Source organism: Myotis daubentonii, chromosome 2 (genome assembly GCF_963259705.1).
Source record: "Myotis daubentonii chromosome 2, mMyoDau2.1, whole genome shotgun sequence".
Classification (NCBI taxonomy): Eukaryota; Metazoa; Chordata; class Mammalia; order Chiroptera; family Vespertilionidae; genus Myotis; species Myotis daubentonii.
In genome coordinates, this window is record NC_081841.1 from 213874521 (window position 1) to 213892329 (window position 17809).

At 42.7% G+C, this 17809-nt stretch overlaps 1 protein-coding gene across 8 annotated transcripts in view; it reads left to right on the top strand.

The window, feature by feature from the left end:
- Positions 1-17809, top strand: part of LRP2BP (LRP2 binding protein) — a 28057-nt gene that overhangs the window by 3172 nt on the left and 7076 nt on the right. For 5 of the 8 annotated variants that reach the window (XM_059685677.1, XM_059685674.1, XM_059685675.1 and 2 more), the window contains 7 exons: positions 2534-2657; positions 3349-3461; positions 7670-7783; positions 11688-11830; positions 11910-12015; positions 13060-13283; positions 15476-15650. In XM_059685677.1, coding sequence (XP_059541660.1) covers positions 2552-2657; positions 3349-3461; positions 7670-7783; positions 11688-11830; positions 11910-12015; positions 13060-13283; positions 15476-15650 — 981 coding nt within the window. In that variant the 5' untranslated portion in view covers positions 2534-2551. The other 3 variants (XM_059685679.1, XM_059685680.1, XM_059685682.1) reach the window with 3 other exon arrangements.

The following is a 17809-nucleotide window of genomic DNA, read 5'->3' on the forward strand; positions in this document are numbered from 1 at the left end:
TCTACTCAGTTACATGCACCTGAACTCTATCAAGCCCACACCACTCATCTACCTGGGACCACAGGTTCAGACCGTAGGTCAGGCTTACCACCATAGCCTTCGGCTATCATTGTGCTGGGAGAGCTTTGCCCTCCAAGCTGGGACTTGCACGTGGCTTTGCCATGAGAGGACCATGCCCTCTCATTAGTCCAAAGCTTGAACCTGTCCAAACACTATAGTCACTCTCCACAGAGAACAGTGTTTTATTGGGAAGAAACTGGAGTTTTTGGTAAACATGAAACCAGTAGGATCAATTTTCTTAAAAGGAAGATGGTCTAAGATGCATATTCACAACAGGCACGCTTGTGAGCAGTGATAGTTTCACTTAAGTTTAATTTGCAGGTAAGTATGTTTCCAGAAGGAGGATGTCATTTAGAGTGAGAGTTTAAAAAAAATATATTTAATGCTGACTGTGCGAGCCACGTCCCGAGTGGTTCAGGGTTCGGGATCTGGAGAAGGGCCGCATGCAAATGACAGAGACAAGACGAGACATAATAATTTGGAAATATTGGGGGCCAGGCAGGAAGCCCAAGGCAAGGGGAAGGACTTCCACAGGTGCCCAGGCCTTGCCAACCTTTTCTTCAATTTTGGATGCACATATAGCCCTTAGGCAGGCAGTTCCGGTAACAGACAGAGTATCTTGAAGGTCAGTAAGTATTCGTAAAGATTTACTCTGCAACTAAATAATTGGTGCGTAGCTCTGGCCCTTGCCAGGGCTCAAGGTTCTCCAGCGTTCCGGGCTCCTTGTTTACACTTCTCTGATAGTGAAGACAATGGGTAGCTTCCAACAGCTGACTAAGTGACCAAATGGACTGTCTTGAAGACTGAGGAAGCATTTGTGAGGTAGTCCAGGAAGGTCAAAGGGTCTCAGAAGGCATCCTAAAAGAGCTCCCACTGGCCAAAGCAATGTGGACGACACAATATTGTACTGTTGGATTATAATTCAATAAAATAGATACCCTTAAGTCTATACTGTTATAAATGATTGAATCGATAAAGAAATGAGAGCAAAAAGACAACTCTTCCTCACAAAAGAATTCCAAACTCTTCATGTAGACACTCCCCACTCCAGGAAGTGGCGAGAATCCTCCCCCACCTTGCCCTCCGGAGTGTGGGTTACACATAATGACTTGCTCCCATAGAGTAGAGCATGGGAAGGGGAAAAAGTAGTTTTATAGCAGAGAAACCTGTGAAACACTGCCTTGGCCAGATAATTGTGAACATCATCAGTGATCAGTCACATGAATAGCGTGCATGAAGTGGTGAGAAGGTCACTTCACCTCTTGCTCTTCTTTCCTAAGGAATGTTACATATCTAGGATCAGACATTTTGAAATCCTCTAGTTCAAGCTACTGATAATCCAAACTACAGGTCAGGAAATTGCCTCTTAAAAATATTAAGTGACTATTCCAAAATCACAGATACTTAACTGCTTTTCCCCGCCTAATATACTGAATTATCTCCCTTTCCTGCACTTTCTTCTCATTTTTAAAAAAATATATTTTATTGATTATTTTACAGAGAGGAAGGGAGAGGGATAGAGAGTTAGAAACATTGATGGGAGAGAAACATCCATCAGCTGCCTACTGGGGATGTCCCCGCAACCAAGGTACTGTTTCTTTGTTATGGGGTGGGGCCACAACATTAGTAACAAAGAAAGAATTTCCAGAGGATGAGGCCCAGAAATCAGGATTTTAAAAAGATTCCCAGGTGATTCTGATGCGCAGCCACGGTTGAGAACCACTGCACTAAAGGGTTGCTGAGTGCTCTTCACCAGTCAGGAACCTCCACTGGAAGCTTGCTCCTGATTGGTGAAGGCCAGCTGTAACTATAGAATGCGGAGGAGTAAACAAAAAGCATAGCAACAGCCGAGTTTGCGGTCTCACTATCCTCAGCCTAGGCCAACCTGGACTCCTCCATCCCAGATGAGGTGGCCCCTACATTTTTTATGAAGGCTCTGACTTTCCGTTGAACCGCAATCTGTCTTACAGCATGGCAATCCAATACAAACAGGAAGATGAAACTGAGCAACACAGCTAAAATAAAGCGTATTCCCAGGTAGAACAGACAAATGCTGTGGTGTGAAATGGATTATTAGCCTGATGAGATTCAGATACAGGGCAATAGGAAGGTCCTAGAGCACAAGAACTATATCTATGGGCAGTGTCGCCAAATCCTACTAGTGGCAGCAGCTGTGGCGGGTGAGGTGACCCGTTGTAGCAGGTAAACTCAGAGAGAGGATGTGCGGAGAGCTCTCATCATTAATCCCGTGCTCTAGAGACAGGCATGAAGGATGGTTGTGCTGCTTCTCATAGCTACAAAGGGCCCTGGTTTCCTAAGAAGGAATATTCACCACCAGGGCTGGTAGTTTGGTGCCCTGCCCCTAGAAATGTGGGGAGGTTGCTTTTCATGAGTGCCAAGTGGGGATGGGAGTGTCTTTTCAAAGTTTTCTGGAGGAAGATATTTCTACCTTATTTTTTATGTTCTTTCGCAGAATACACGTGCAAACAGGATGCAGTTGACCAGTGAGAAGTTGCCCGAGGACCCCCTCCATACCTCTCTCTCCCAGGATGCTGCCAGGAACTACAGCTTATTCCAATGGACAAAGGACAAGACTGGTACAAATTCTGATAATATTTTCACTAAAAGTTGATCTGTACACCAGAGAAAAAAGAGACAAGAAATATGAGTCTTACTGTTGTCAAGGAGGGGGTTAACTTTACAGCCCTTCGTAGCTTTCCTGTAGGAATATGCGAAATTGCGATTTCACGCATCTGGCAGCAAATCATCAGCGGGGAAATTTCACAGAGCCCGAGCCTGAGTTTACATTCAGGGGTTTAGGACCCTCTTCTGGAAAAGGGAAGCCAGATGGCTTGTCTGTTAAGGAGGATAATGCCATACTTTACTTGAAATTGGCCTTTAAAGCTACCATTTTTTTTCTATGGTCTTTTAAAAAATTAAATTGGGGATGGTTAGCTCATTTGGTTAGAATAGCTCTAATTAAGCCTCAGATGAAGAATTTCACTCGCCCATGGATGACTTTGCCCAAAGAATTGCACACAGGCTGCTTGCTAGAGCTCCTCCTAGTGGTAAACTGGGTTACTCTGAAAACCAACCAACAGATATTTCTTGATTGTATGAGGCCTGGTGTTAGGGCCCATGGTAATACTTTCTCCTTTAGCCAAGGAGGAATGAGAACTAGGAAGGAAAGTCGTGTAAAGTGTCAGATGAATTCTGTATAATTGGTGACTTGAAGAGAGAAAATTCATATTGTGTTAAAGTTATAATTCTTTACCTTTCTTAAATCAGACCGTTACAGCCATGCTAATTTGGTGGATCAGGCATTGCAGCTCTTGAAGGAGAGAATAGTAAGAGGGGACGCTATGGCCTATTTCCTGCGAGGTCAACTATATTTTGAAGAGGTATCAGTCTTTGTTTATTTGTTTTTATTTCATTTAATGCTGCTGTTAGATCTTCATAGCAAAATATCTCCTACAGTTCCTTCCTTTGTAATATCAGGGAAATTCTGTCAAATTCCACAGATCATGGTTGTGGCTTCAAGTGTGATATGCTGGTATCAGTTTAAGGAGCTATCTGGGCTTTCTCCATGAAGACATTCTAATGAAAGTCATTTATAAGAGACATCCTATATAATAAAAGGGTAATATGCAAATCAACCGAACAGCAGAACTACCGGTCGCTATAACACACACTGACCATCAGGGGGCAGACGGTCAGTGCAGGAGCTGCCCCCAGCCCGCAGGCTCTGATCAACCGATGGGGGCCTGCCAGCCAACCTCTTGGTCCCTTCCCTGGGCCAGCAGGCTCCGATTGGCAAACGGGAAACGGGGGGTGGGTGGCGGCAGGGGGTGGTGATGGCTGCCAGCAGCCAGGGAAGATGGCCCTGATCGCAGGCTAGGCCTAGGGACCTTACCCATGCACGAATTTCATGTGCCAGGCCTCTAGTTTTGGTATACAATTAAAAGTCTAATGTTTATATTTTTGCCCAAAATATTTAAGATCACCTAAAATATTTTCACTCCATTGTCAGTAATACAGCTTTAGTCCCTCACCGAGCCTGAGGGAAGGTGTGAAAGGGACCAGCCGTCTCTAATCCCTCACCATCCATTGACTATTTGGGCAGCTATTCACCTATAACCCACTTACTCTCTCATCTTTTGATGGCTCCTTCACTCATTCTGGCAACAAGTATTTGTTGAGGACCAGTCATGCCCCTGTAACTGAGAATAGCACAACATAACGGTTAAGTGAAGGCTCTCTTAGCTTTGCACATAGGTTTGAATATGGCTCTATTGCTTTTTTAAAAAAAAAATTGTTTCATTGCTTAAGGTATTACAAAGAGTACCACATATGTCTCCTTTTTTTTTTTCTCCTCCCCTCCTTGACCTTCCCCCGGCTTCCCCTACCCCCCAGTGTCTTGTGTCCATTGGTTATGCTTATATGCATGCATACAAGTCCTTCGGTTGATCTCTTAAACCCGGCTCTATTACTTTTTAATTGCTTATCCTTGGGCACAAATCCTTAACCTCTTGGTACCTCAGTTTTCTCATCTGTAAAAGGGGGGTAATGTGTGTTTCATAGAACTATTGTGAGGATGTATTAATTGTAAAACGGGGCCTGGCGCCTAATAAGTGCTTCATAAGGCTTCGCTAGTGTGTGCTATAAAATGAAGAGGGAATCAGAATGGTCCCCATTTCACAAAGGTTACAGTCCAGAGGGGAAGAAAATGAATATATGTATAATTAAAAATAAGGAAGAGTACTGGGAAAGGAATTAACGGTGTACAACAATAGAGAATAACTTAGGCCTAGGGTGGAAAGACCTGTTGTTGAAACTAACATTTGCAGAAAAGGAAACACAATGCAAACAGCCGGTGGCAGTGTGTTCCAGAGAGAGAACAAGTAACATTTCGTCGATGAGAAAGTTCTGAGATCTAAGGAGACCAGTGTGGAATAAGCCAGGCAGAGACGGCTCTAGAGGAGCTTTGCTTAAATGTAGCGAGAAGCCATCGGAGGGTTTTCAGTCTGTGGTGAACGGATTAGAAGGAAGGCATAGAACTAGTTCAGGTGAGAGAGGTTGGTAATCCTGACCAGAGTTGTAGCAGTGGAGCTGGGTCCTGGATTTATTCTGGAGACGCAGACAGTGGTATAATGGCCTGAAAAACAGAGACTGGGGAAGAGTGAGTATTGAGGTGATGACCAAGAGTTCAGTTTTTGGACATGTTATGTTTAAAATGCCCATTAGTCATCCAAGTAGACAGATTTCAAAGTAGAAACTTACATGTTCTCGAAGGAGAAGTTTGGGTTGAAAGTGTTCATTTGAGATCTTCCACCTGTATATGGTATTTAAAATAATGGAAACTGAAAGAACTTTCTTACTTTCCTTTGCATAGTCTACCTTTTCCAGCTCTGTCACATCTAAGCCCAACATTAGCCAGAAAGGAAAATTAGTCTTAACAGCTCAGTCATTTACTCATTGATACGTACTCTTTATTTTTTTTTTATTTATTTATTTTTTGTGTGTGTTATAAAAGTTAGTGCTTTTTATTTATTTTAAAAGTTTACTTCAAGGAGAAAGCGTGGAGGACAGACTTCCCAGTCTCTCCAGGGTGACCTCCCCACCTCCCAGGGATGGGGGGGGGGGGGGGAAGGACTGGGACGGAGCGAGTCAGTGACCCAGGGGAGGAGACCGGAGACCACCGCTGCTCCCTGACCTTCAAGGGCCCAGGGAGCGGGGACCCAGGCCCTCGGGCGATTTTGCACCTTCTCCCGCTTTTCATTTCCTAAGAAATGACTCTAAATGTGCTCAGAGCGACCGGCAGAACTGGAAGCCAGGTGGTTCCTCCCGCGCCACAAAGGAACGACGTCAGTGACTGGATACGTACTCTTTAAAATAAATAGATATTTATTAGGATTTTGGGGTAGTTTTTGTTAATTTTTATCAATTGGTTGATTAATGACAGTTGATGAAAAGAGAAATTAATTATTTTTGTGTTTTCCAAAAGCTGTTTTTCTCTGGCCTGCTCTTCCTAATATTGACCTTCAATTCAGTAAAAGACTCTCTCTCTACCACTACAAATGATTCATTCTTTAGTGTGAGGCGTTTTCATGGTGGATTAAAATATGAAATCCCGTATGAGTCCCTCACAGCATAGCGTGTTTGTTACCGGATTTGTCTACCTGCCGAGGAGCCTTACAGTGATGATACAGAACATGTGGGCTTTTATAGGAAGTATGGGAGGAAGTTAATTTTCGAGAATCACATGCTTGTTTTTCCATGTCTTCTCAGCTGGAAAACTGCAAAACTGAAGGACATGAGCCATAATAATAGTGGATGTTTACTAACAGCCAATGTCCTTCATAAGGATATTCACTACTATTAAAAAAATAGATGAAGCCAAGGTAGCAAAATGTTATTACTAAGAGTTTATGTGGCAGTTATGCAAATTTTTATTGTATATTCTCAAGTGATAGCCTGTACAGTCCCTTCTTGACCTACCCGCACGGTACATCAGCATAATGTGGACAGAGGGCAGTTCCCTCCTTACTCTGTGTAGAGCAGCGGCCGCCAACCTTTCGGACCTCATGGACCATCGGTTGGCGACCTCTGGTGTAGAGGAACATATAAACTACCCTTAAGTACGAGGTAAGAATCAGGGTCATCAGTTACTATGAACATGAAAATGTTTTATAGATAATATTAAATATTTGGGGCAAAAATATAAACAGATTTTTAATTTATAGTGTAAGAATAGATTTTATACTACAACTAGAGGCCCGGTGCACGAAATTCGTGCAGGGGGAGGGTGGGTCCCTCAGCCCGACCTCCACCCTCTCCAATCTGGGAGCCCTCAGGGGATGTCCTACTGACGGCTTAGGCCCACTCCCCGTGGTTCTCTGCTCTCTGTGGACCTGCCTGCCTGTCTGCTCTCTGGCTCGCCTCTGTGGCCAGGGGCAAGTAGGGCCCTGGTGTCTGCTCGCTGCGGGGGCCCTGCTGTCTGCTCGCTGTGGGGGCCTGCTGTCTGCTCTCTGTCTCGCCACTGCGGCCAGAGGCAAGCAAGGCCCTGGTGTCTGCTCTCGGCGAGGGGCAAGCAGGGCTGACAGGACCAGACATGCCAGCGGTAAAGCTGAGGGGACTGGGTGCTGCCATCTTGTGGCTATGTGCGCCACCATCTTTGTGGTGGAGTGACAGTTAATTTGCATATTACCCTTTTATTAGATAGGATGTCTCAAATCTTCTCCAAGGCTTTGGTCCCAGCTCTGATATTTCTCAGACTTCAGGAGTGGTGGGGGAGGTGGCAGGCTAGATTGAGCAGTCGGCTAAGCTGTCATTTCAAGAGAGGATTGGCAATAGGCAAGAGTAAGAGTGAAAGCCAAAGAGACTCTTACCTAAATTCCTACTGGTCACTTCCCTCAGTTGCCATGTTTAGGTCTATTTAATTGACTTTAGAGTGTGTTGACTGTTGTCAGTGACTTAACTTGCAAAGTCCATAAATTTGTGACTGTCTTTTCTTGGTTTATTTGGTGCTACTGGCTAGATTTGGGTGGGAATTAAATGACTGGGATTACTTTAAGATAATAATAATTCAGTATTTCCTGTGAGCTTGCAGGGATGGTATGAAGAAGCATTAGAACAGTTTGAAGAAATCAAGGACCATGATCATCAAGCAATTTACCAGCTGGGCGTAATGTATTATGATGGGCTGGGGACAGCTGTAAAAGCTGTAAGTTATTGATTTGTTCGCAGTGTTTAAGATTTCATTGTTAATGGATTATCTGATACAATTGAAATTATTCACATTTTAATCATACATTTCTATCCTTATAGTTCAGTAATCTCTAACCTTTTAGCATTCAAAGGATAGCACTAGTCATTTTTCATTTGTGTGAAAAACAAGATTTCTTTTTTGCTCCTTCTTCTTGCTACCATTAGATGCCAATTATTTTCTCTTTTAATATGCTTTCCTGTATTTTCAAAGCTACATAAACATGGAGAAAAAAAGCTAGAAAATAAGCAAAAAATAGGATCATTCCAAATTCTGCCATCTAATATAAACATTGTTATTATTTTAAATTATGTGCTATCATGAATTGCCCCATGCAGTGAATTTGTATATATAAATCTTATATAACATTATTTAGAAGGGACACATCTGGTATTTGTTCAGAAGAACTTCTCTTGTAAAGCATACTGAAATATTTAGGTGTGAACTGTACTGATATTTACATCTGCAGATAACTTGAAACAAAGCAAAAAAAGTAGAAGCAAATATAGCAAAATGTTACTGATAATTTATATGGTAGTTATACAAATTTTTGTTGTATATCTTTTCTATTTTTCTGTGTTTAAAAATTTTATATAAAAACTCATAATTATTGCAGCCATCAGACAAATGTAATTAATCTAAATTTCCTTGTTAAGAGAGAGTAAATATGTACTTAAGAAAATGACATGTATTTTTTTAGTGCATCAACAAAGATGTTCAAAGAAGCATAGAAACACATTAAAACTTAGTGTAGAAATTATAATCCCATAGCAGTAAAGCTCTGTTTAATATGAAAATCATAATTCAGAGCCTATATGTGCCAGAGGTCATAGCATCAGACCACATGAAGGAAATGTGCTAAAAAATAAGTTTACAAAATATTAAATTTAATTTCTAGACATGATAGATAATAGTCAGTATATAATAGGTAAGTTTTATAAACTATGCAGCATCCACACCATAAAATTCCTAACATGAAATTTTAAGACTCCTTGTTTGAGATACCAAAATTGAAAATATACTAGGCATATATGTTTGAGCACAAAGAAAATCATATTAAACAATACTCCCACCCCAAAAAAAAATAAGTTATGTGATGACAATTTCACTCATTCCTTAAGATTTAAATAATCAGAGCTTCAAAATTGATCTAAAATATTCAGGTTTATGTTCTCACAGTCACTTCTGCTTTTCTTCTTCCTTCCAGATTTTTACTCTATACTCTTCATCTTTGTGGCCATACCATTATCTCTGCCCTGGCATAGGTCACTGCCTGTTGTCTTTGATGACCTCATAAAACAGGATTGTGCTTGTAGCATTGCTTCTAACATGGAGGACCACACCGGATCCCACATAGTGAACAACTTGAACTTGTTCATCAGTCATTTCAGTTGCCATCTATTGAGCACCTCTCACTGGCTGCCCCAACTCACAGGATTCTTCAACTTGCTGAGCTCTCTTCCTCTCCTACCCTTTCCCCTTTCTGTGTCTTCTCCCTTAATCCTCTCCTTTGCTGATCCCCAAATGAATTTATCCCATTTTCTCACACAACGTCATTTAGTCACCTCTTCGTCTGCCTTCCTTTCATTCAGGTCACTGTTCCATGCACTTCCTCCGAAAGGTTTTCTGTGGCCATTCTTCACAGACTTGATGATGGTCTCCGTTGTTACTGCTTAACTTCCTTCTCCCTGTTGGAATGTAAGCTCCTTAAAATTAGGCGGTTTTGTCTATTTCCTCACTGCCGAATCCCCCAGGATTTACACCAGTGTCGGACCCACAGCAGAGCCTCCAGTGTTGACTGATTAACTGTGGCCCTGTGTTGGCAATGCTGCTATCAGGAGCTTTTCAGAGAACTTTCCTAGAGAAAGATTACGCCTCTCCAAGAAAAGTTATGGTGGCAGCTGTTAGGATAAGAAAATATTTGCCTTTGTCAGAAACAAAATCAATACCCATTAAAAGAATATAATAACCAAGTAAGATTTAGCCCAGAAATTTAATAATTTGTTGATAAGAAAATCTATGAATATAATATACCACTTGAATAGCCTGAATAAAAGAAATCATATGATGGTTTTAGTATATTGAAAGTTCCATAAAACAATATTTATTCATAATAAAAATTTAAAAATTTTAAAAAACAGTACTAGGAAGTATTTCCTTAAAACTTCTGCTCTTGTCCCTAATTCATTCATACAGCCGCCAAAGCCATCTTTTCAAAATTCGAATCTGATCATGTCCTGTCCATCTTGATAAACTTTTACAGGCTTCCATGTTGAAGATGAAAGGGGCATAATGGGTCTGTTCCCATGGACAGCCATCTAGTTGGCCATTTCTTGGTGAAGTCTTTAGTTTCCAGACCAGTAACTGCCATTCCAAACCCTCACCAGGGATCCTGTCGCCTGACCACTGCCATCAGTGGGCTTCACTGGGCCTCGAGAGGCCAGAGCACAGGTCTCCATCTGAACTTGGTAGTGGAATGCCACGTGGAACCTTGACTTCACTAGGTCTGCCAGGCTTCCCAGCTTTATTATATTGGCCACCACACAGAAATGTATGCCTCTCTGGTCATCTGTCTTCTTACGTACTCTGGACTCCATATTGCTTGTCCTCTCCCTCTCCCAGCTGCCTTACAGCTGGCAAGTAGAGGCCCGCAGATCCTCAGCCTTTCTTCAGACTACTTTCTTCATTTTCTTGCTTTATCAGAAACGTGGTTGTCCCACAGGCAGCCCTCTGGTAGAGAACCCTCCCTCCTTCATCCCAGTGTACCAGAGTGCTCAAAGGTGGAGCTGGCATTATTTCCACTCCCCAGCTCACTTTCCACCCCAGCACAAAGTACCTACTTTTACGTCCAGACCGGCCCATTGCTTTTCTAGTTCTATCCATTTCTTGGCCGTTGGTCATTCCCTAACATGAATCTGAAGACAGGCTCTGGGATTAGTTTTCCTCCCTGTATGGTCCCATCATTTTATCTGACACCTAAACTAAGAACTGAGCAGCAAGAAGGAGCAACCATGTAAGGCTACCAATGGGAGGGTTTACCACCACTTCACTTGGCTACCATTAAGTCCTTGCTATCCAGGGGGAGGGGGAATGGTAGGTACCTACCTCACGCACTCACAAAAATAAATCCATATAACCTGGGGCTCACGAAAAGTAAAACACCTTTATTTTCTCATCTACTGTGGTACATAGCCAGCAACAGCACTTTGAGAAAGCAGTGAGGGATATTGCAATATATAAACACATATTTGATCGTCAAGTATCATTTTCTTGGCAGTGTTTCAAGGCTTGTGTCTGATGGATGTTTGGAGGGTGAAAGCTGTGTTGTTGGTAGGCTGGCTGTCTCCTGCGCACTCTGTGACTATGTGGATGTCTTATGAACATTAGCATATTGGAGGTACATTATCACTGGCACACTTAGGGAACAGTGTGCTCGAAGAGAGAAGACAGCATTTGTTTGGGCCTCACGTATCCTGTGAGAATTACAAATGTGAAAGAAGTCATGGCTGTTTTTGCACTTTGATCAATTCCAAGAACTGTGCTGATTCCGCATAAGGCCTAGAAGCCGGAGGGAGGAGAGAAAATTGGAAACTATATTGAAATGTAATGCAAGTCTGGAAGCTGTGAAGTGAGGGAACTGCCTTACATCCCAGAGCTCCCAGGATGCCTTTCCAGGCGATGGCCTTTACTTCTTTCCTTATTTCTAGCCCTGCACACCCAGGACAACACACCGCGTGGGCACAGAGTCAGGAATTATATCATGTCAGAGGGTGAATGCTTTACAACATTATTGGGAGAAAGAATTTAGTTTGGGTAAAACTAAAATCTGGGGTTTTTTGTTTGTTCTTTTCCTTTGTGGAAGGAAAAAGGAGTGGAATATATGAAGAAAATAGTTGATTCTCCATGTCCCAAAGTAAGACACTTACAATTTGCAGCTGCTTACAACCTTGGAAGAGCTTATTACGAAGGAAAAGGCATTAACCGATCAATTGAGGACGCTGAGAGGTACTTACCTGAGAATGAGTGCTGGTCTTAATCATATGCTCTGAGACAAATAACCACTTGCCTTGTCTTTCCCTTCCAGACTTTGGCTCTTTGCTGCGGACAATGGGAATCCAAAAGCCAGTGTGAAGGCTCAAAGTACGCTAGGGTTGTATTATTCAACGAAGGAACCCAAAGAGCTAGAAAAGGTAATGCTGATCTGTTTTAATGTTAGCTAGAATTCTATTTAGATTGTCTCACTATTTTTCTTTTAAAAGAGGGAGATAAGGAATATGGTTTTGAATCTCTCTGACATTTCTTTAAAATGTAAAGAATGTAAACTTTAAGATCTCAAAGCTCATTCCATCCTTTACTCATCTATGAGTGCCACCTTTCCTGCCTCTAACAATGGGGACCCCGGATGTGAGAGAATTGGTATGCTATAAACGCTACACAGACAAACTTACTCCATGAGAGCTTCCAGAGTCCTGAAATAAAGCCCAGATCCTTTTAGTGTGAATAAATGATATTTGATTTGAGGAACAATGATACTAGTAAGTAAAATATACTAAGAACTAATTGAAAATTAAATCCATTTAAGATTTTTACAGAATTATAATTTCTCTCATCACCATGACTGAAATACTTTCCAAAAAACCTTATAGGGAAAGGAAATGTAGGGCTGAGTCCTACTTGTAAGAGGCTTTATGGACAAACTTGTAAGAGGCACAAAACAACCTAAGACCCTCCTTGGACAACTGAGCAGCCAATTAGTTTTTGAACTAATTCACATCCACGTAGCTGAGTATTGATCAGATGTTTCTGGCCCCCATGCAGCCTTTACCCTTGGTTGCCTTTGACCTTGAAAGCCCCATCTCGGCGATCCACCTGAGGTCTGACTTCCTGAGCGTCAACAGCTGTCCCTCCCCACTGTGCCTAGTAGCAGGTTTGTCTCAAAACCCTGCAGACACCATTCCAGTTTCCCACCTTCTGGATCCTTCCGGTGGAAAATCTGAAAATCCTGAAACCCGAGACAGCTGAGCTCACGTGCACTGTCGTCAGGCGGGCTCACCTTACACACACTCTCTCTCTAAGGCGTGAAATTGATGCTAGCCTGAAATACCTTCAAGGGGCTAGAACTATTTCCTAGAGATGAATTAACAGTACTATCTTATCATTAGAGACTTTTTTCTTTCTGGTATTCCCTTGTAATTTCACCTTGTGAGTAACAAGACGAAACTGCTTTTGTAAAGGCATTTTATTGGCATTCAGAAGCATGCGGCAACGGGAACCTGGAGTCCCAGGGTGCCCTGGGGCTCATGTACTTCTACGGACATGGCATCCAACAGGACACGGAGGCCGCCCTGTACTGCTTGCGGGAAGCCGCGGAGCGTGGAAATGTCTACGCCCAAGGGAACCTCGTGGAGTATTACTACAACATGAAGTTCTTTACAAAGTGCGTCGCCTTTTCCAAAAGGTAAACAAGCTGGGTGAAGGTGTTGGCAGAAACACCGGCTGCATGTTCTGTGCCAGGTGTGTTTGCAGGACTCGCTGCAATATTGTAAATGATGGCTGTTGAGGGCTGGAAATGTGGCTAGTGCAACTGAGGTCTGAACTTGTAATTTCATTGGATTTTAATTAAGTAGCCCCATATTGGATAGGACAATCTTTTTAATATCATTTTTTAAAATATATTTTATTGATTTTTTACAGAGAGGAAGGGAGAGAGATAGTTAGAAACATCGATGGGAGAGAAACATCGATCAGCTGCCTCCTGCACATCTCCTACTGGGGATGTGCCCACAACCCAGGTACATGCCCTCGACCGGAATCGAACCTGGGACCTTTCAGTCCGCAGGCCGACGCTCTATCCACTGAGCCAAACCGGTTTCGGCATGGTTAGTACAATTCTGTGCCATTGGTTTTCAGGATTTCAGTGGTATTAGCTCTGTACACCAGCTGAGTGAGTTCAGCAAGTTTCTTAACTTTTGGGGGGCATCAATTGCTTTATTTATAAGAAAAACATACTTCTGCAGGATTGTAAAAAGATTGCATATAAAGTACTTAACATGGCTTGGCACAGTAGAAATGTATATTAAATATTCATTTCTTCCTGCATCCTTAGCCACGGGTTCTCTAAATACGTAATTGCAATATAGCTTGATTAGGGCTGTAAAATAAGAATAATGGTTAAAAGACTCCCAACACATACATCTGATAAAATATTTGGAAATTTCCATAAAACATGGAACTTTCTTTTCTGTGAGCCCATGTATTTTCCTACATTTACTTACCCAGCATGTACAAAAGCTACACACCAGGAAAAACAGCTGTGGCTGTCCCCTGGAGTGGCACAGGTCCATGTTGATGCATTTCCCTCCAATAATGCCTCTATGGAGCCCAGGGCTCCTTCCCTCCCAGCCCCCCGGGAGGCAGCCACGACAATGGGGGATGAATCTGCTGCTTCTACCCTCGCCTCCCACCATCTTGGCTTCCAGACAGCAGGTCACGTAAAGGTGTGATCACCAATGTCCCAAATCCCCAAGTGCCCATTTGATTAAAATGAAGATTTTACAAAGTTCTTAAAATCTTTGAAACTTCACATTATTGTCTACATTCCTATTCTCCATACCATTAGGGTTAACGTGATTAGATCTCATTTTCACACAATTCTCCATATCTGTGTCTGGGTTACACAGAATGAATTTTTTTTTTTAATAGCAGCACAAGCAGGCGGTCCCCTTATATTTTTTAAATATCTTTTTATTGATTTCAGAGAGGGAGAGATAGAAACATCAATGATGAGAGAGAATCATTGATCAGCTGCCTCCTGCACGCCCCCTACTGGGGATTAAACCCGCATCTTGGGCATGTGTCTGTGACCAAAATCGAACCCAGACCCTTTAGTCCACAGATTGGCGCTCTATCCACGGAGCCAAACCGGCTAGGGCTACATTTTGTTGTTGTTAATCCTCACCCAAGGATATATTCCCATTGATTTTTAGGGAGAATGGAAGGGAGGGAGAGAGACAGAAACAGCCATGTGAGAGACACATTGATTGGTTGTCTTCCGCACCTCCCACCCCCCAACACCCCCCGACCAGGGCCAGGGATTGAGCCTGCAACCCAGGCATGTGCCCTTGACTGGAATCGAACCTGGGGCTCTCAGTCCACAGGCCGTCGCTCTATCCACTGAGCCAAACCAGCTAGGGCCAGAATGAATTATTTTTATTGACCATTTTTAACCAAAGATAGATGTGCAAGTTTTTTTTAATGTGCTTTCTGGTCTTATGTGAGTAAAGTCCAAATTTAAGGTCCATGCTTAAATACATGATCCAAAGAAATAGAAAGTACTTTTTTTCCCCATTGTTGAAATCTACAGTTATGTTAAGTTTAAAATATTAATATTATAAGGAAACAACCTTTCTTTTCGGTTCTAGTCATTTTCTAGGTTATTGAGCCCAAGGAGAATCATCACAGGGAAGCTGTAAAGCAATCACTCTTCCCGGTATTAACTATGTTGTTTCCCTTTCACTGCACAACAACTTTGTTCAACAGGTAGAAATGGGGAAATCATTTTAGACACAAGGACAACCTGTGGACATGTTGCTTGTGAAAATGTAAACCATAGCTGACATCCTCGTTATTTCACAATTTATGTCCTAACAGGGTCGCCGACTACGACGAGGAGCAAGACATCCCGACGATCGCCCAGGTCACGGACTGCCTCCCGGAGTTCATCAGCAGAGGCATGGCCATGGCCGCCTTCTACCACGCCCGGTGCCTACAGCTTGGCTTGGGGACCACAAAGGATGAAGCAACCGCTAAACAGTATTATTCTAAGGTAAGTGAGCCCAAGAACAGGCATAAATGACTCCGAGGCTGCTTTTATGGATTAGTGTTCTTTCCTCCTTAGTTATTATAGAGATCATCTATGTCTACGGAGAGGCTGTCAGACATGCAGCCAAGCATGTCAAACTCACGGTTGGCGGGCCGCATGCCTTATTTAAGTAAATGAGGCATATAGCCCACTGGCCACGAGTTTGACATGATTGTTAGATGATCCTGTCAGATTCTCAGCATGATTAGAAGTCCTGTATTATTCTCTCTCACTCTGATGCTTTCAGGCCAGCACTAAGACCTCAAAGCCAGAATATTCATGCCTTCTCTTTCACCCAGAAAAAAGGGTGAGCCTGTATCCTCGTTCTAGTACCTTAATGAAATGTTGTTTTTCAAGAAAGTTTTGTATACATGACATCTTCCACACTGAGGTGAGGAGGAATATTCATGCGTCTGCAGCAATCAGTTAAAATAAGCCTTTCATGTTTTAATCCATGTGATTTAGTCAAATTCCAACGGATTTCAGGTCTGAAAATCTAACAGCTGTTAAAAGAGGGGAGGGGTGGGTGAGGGGGGTGGTAATAAAGAGTAACTGTATTTTTTCATATAAAGAAAAGACAGCCCTGGCTGGCGAGGCTCATTTGGTTTGAGCATCATCCTGTACACCAAAAGGTTTTGCATTTGATTCCCGGTCAAGACACATACCTAAGTTGTGGGTTCAAGCCCCAATTGGGGTGCATACAGGAGGTAACCGATGGATGTTCACTTGTCTGTGTTTTGAAATCACTAGGGATCTTTCAAAAATTCCAAAGCCCAGGCCTCATTTCAGAGCAACTCAATCTCAGTCCCCGGAAGTGGGGCACTGTATGTACTGAAGCGCCTCAGGATGCCAGTGTTTTGGGAATCCTGGCAGGCATGTTTGCGAACCCTGAATTATGTAGAAATACAATACACAAATACAACCAACCTTTGAGCTATTTATCACTACATCATTCTGTTAGTGTGAATAATAGTTGGCTTTTCAAAAATCTGAATGTTCGATGTATTATACCGATTTCCAAACCAAGTCAATTTCAGAGTGCGTGCTGTCCTTAGTATCTTTTCTAAATAAATATAAGCTGAGACAACGCTGGGTCCAAACAGCTTGCAACCCTCGAACGATTTCCACGTGGTGGGAGAGAATGTCCCTGTTACTCAATTGTGGCCGTTGTGTTTTATGGGAGATACTTGAACATGGAGAAAGTGCAGGTGTCGGAAGCCAGAGAGGGTCGGGAATCCTGTCATATGAAGCATGACCAGAGAGACTTCCATTCAGGGGAAAGGACGGAGGGGTCCTGAGCGTGGTCCTCCTGACTGAAGGGCTGTCCTGTAGAAAAGGGACGGGGTGGGGGCAGAGTGCTAGCCCCTGCAGAGCACCGAGGGAAAAGCTACGGCCTCAGACGGTGCAGGGACAGGGCTACAGTCAGGAAACCAGGCCTGCCGCCTCCTCCACCTCAGGGCTTCTGTGAAACCAGCACTGTACCTTCTCCTGAGACCTTCGACGACTGCAGCACCGGGGTGCGGGGGGAGGGGGGGGTTGTGGAGGGGGGTTGGCGCGCGAATTTTAGCTTAATATAAAGAACAACCTTCTCATATGACTGTTCAGGAAATGATAACAGTTTTTCCTATAAAGTGGTTGCTTCTTGCCACTAGAAGCAACCAAGCACGTATCTAGTGACCAGCTGTCATGGGTCCTGAAGGGACGGTTTCTGCATGGAGTGAGGTCAGGATGAGATCACCTCTGACGTCACATCTCAGTTCGTCACATCCTATGAAATTATGCACTATTATGTATCAGTATTTACTTTAGTCATAATAGACTATATTCTTTAAAATAATTTATAGATGCTGCTGTTCATATAATGAGGTAACCATTTTGAGGCTAAAGGTTCATGCTTTCCATATTACTTAATTGTAAGAATGCATATCATAGAAATGCTGTTATTATCAGAACATAAATTTCCTTTATTCTTCACACAGAAAATTTTCTCTTTTTCAGATGATAAGAGTATGGGTACTTTTAGTATGATTTTTTTTCTTTTTCTTTTTAACATACGCTACTTTGAACTTCCCTAATTAAGAAATCAGAACAGATGTGTATCTTAATTAAGAAACTCCCTTGAG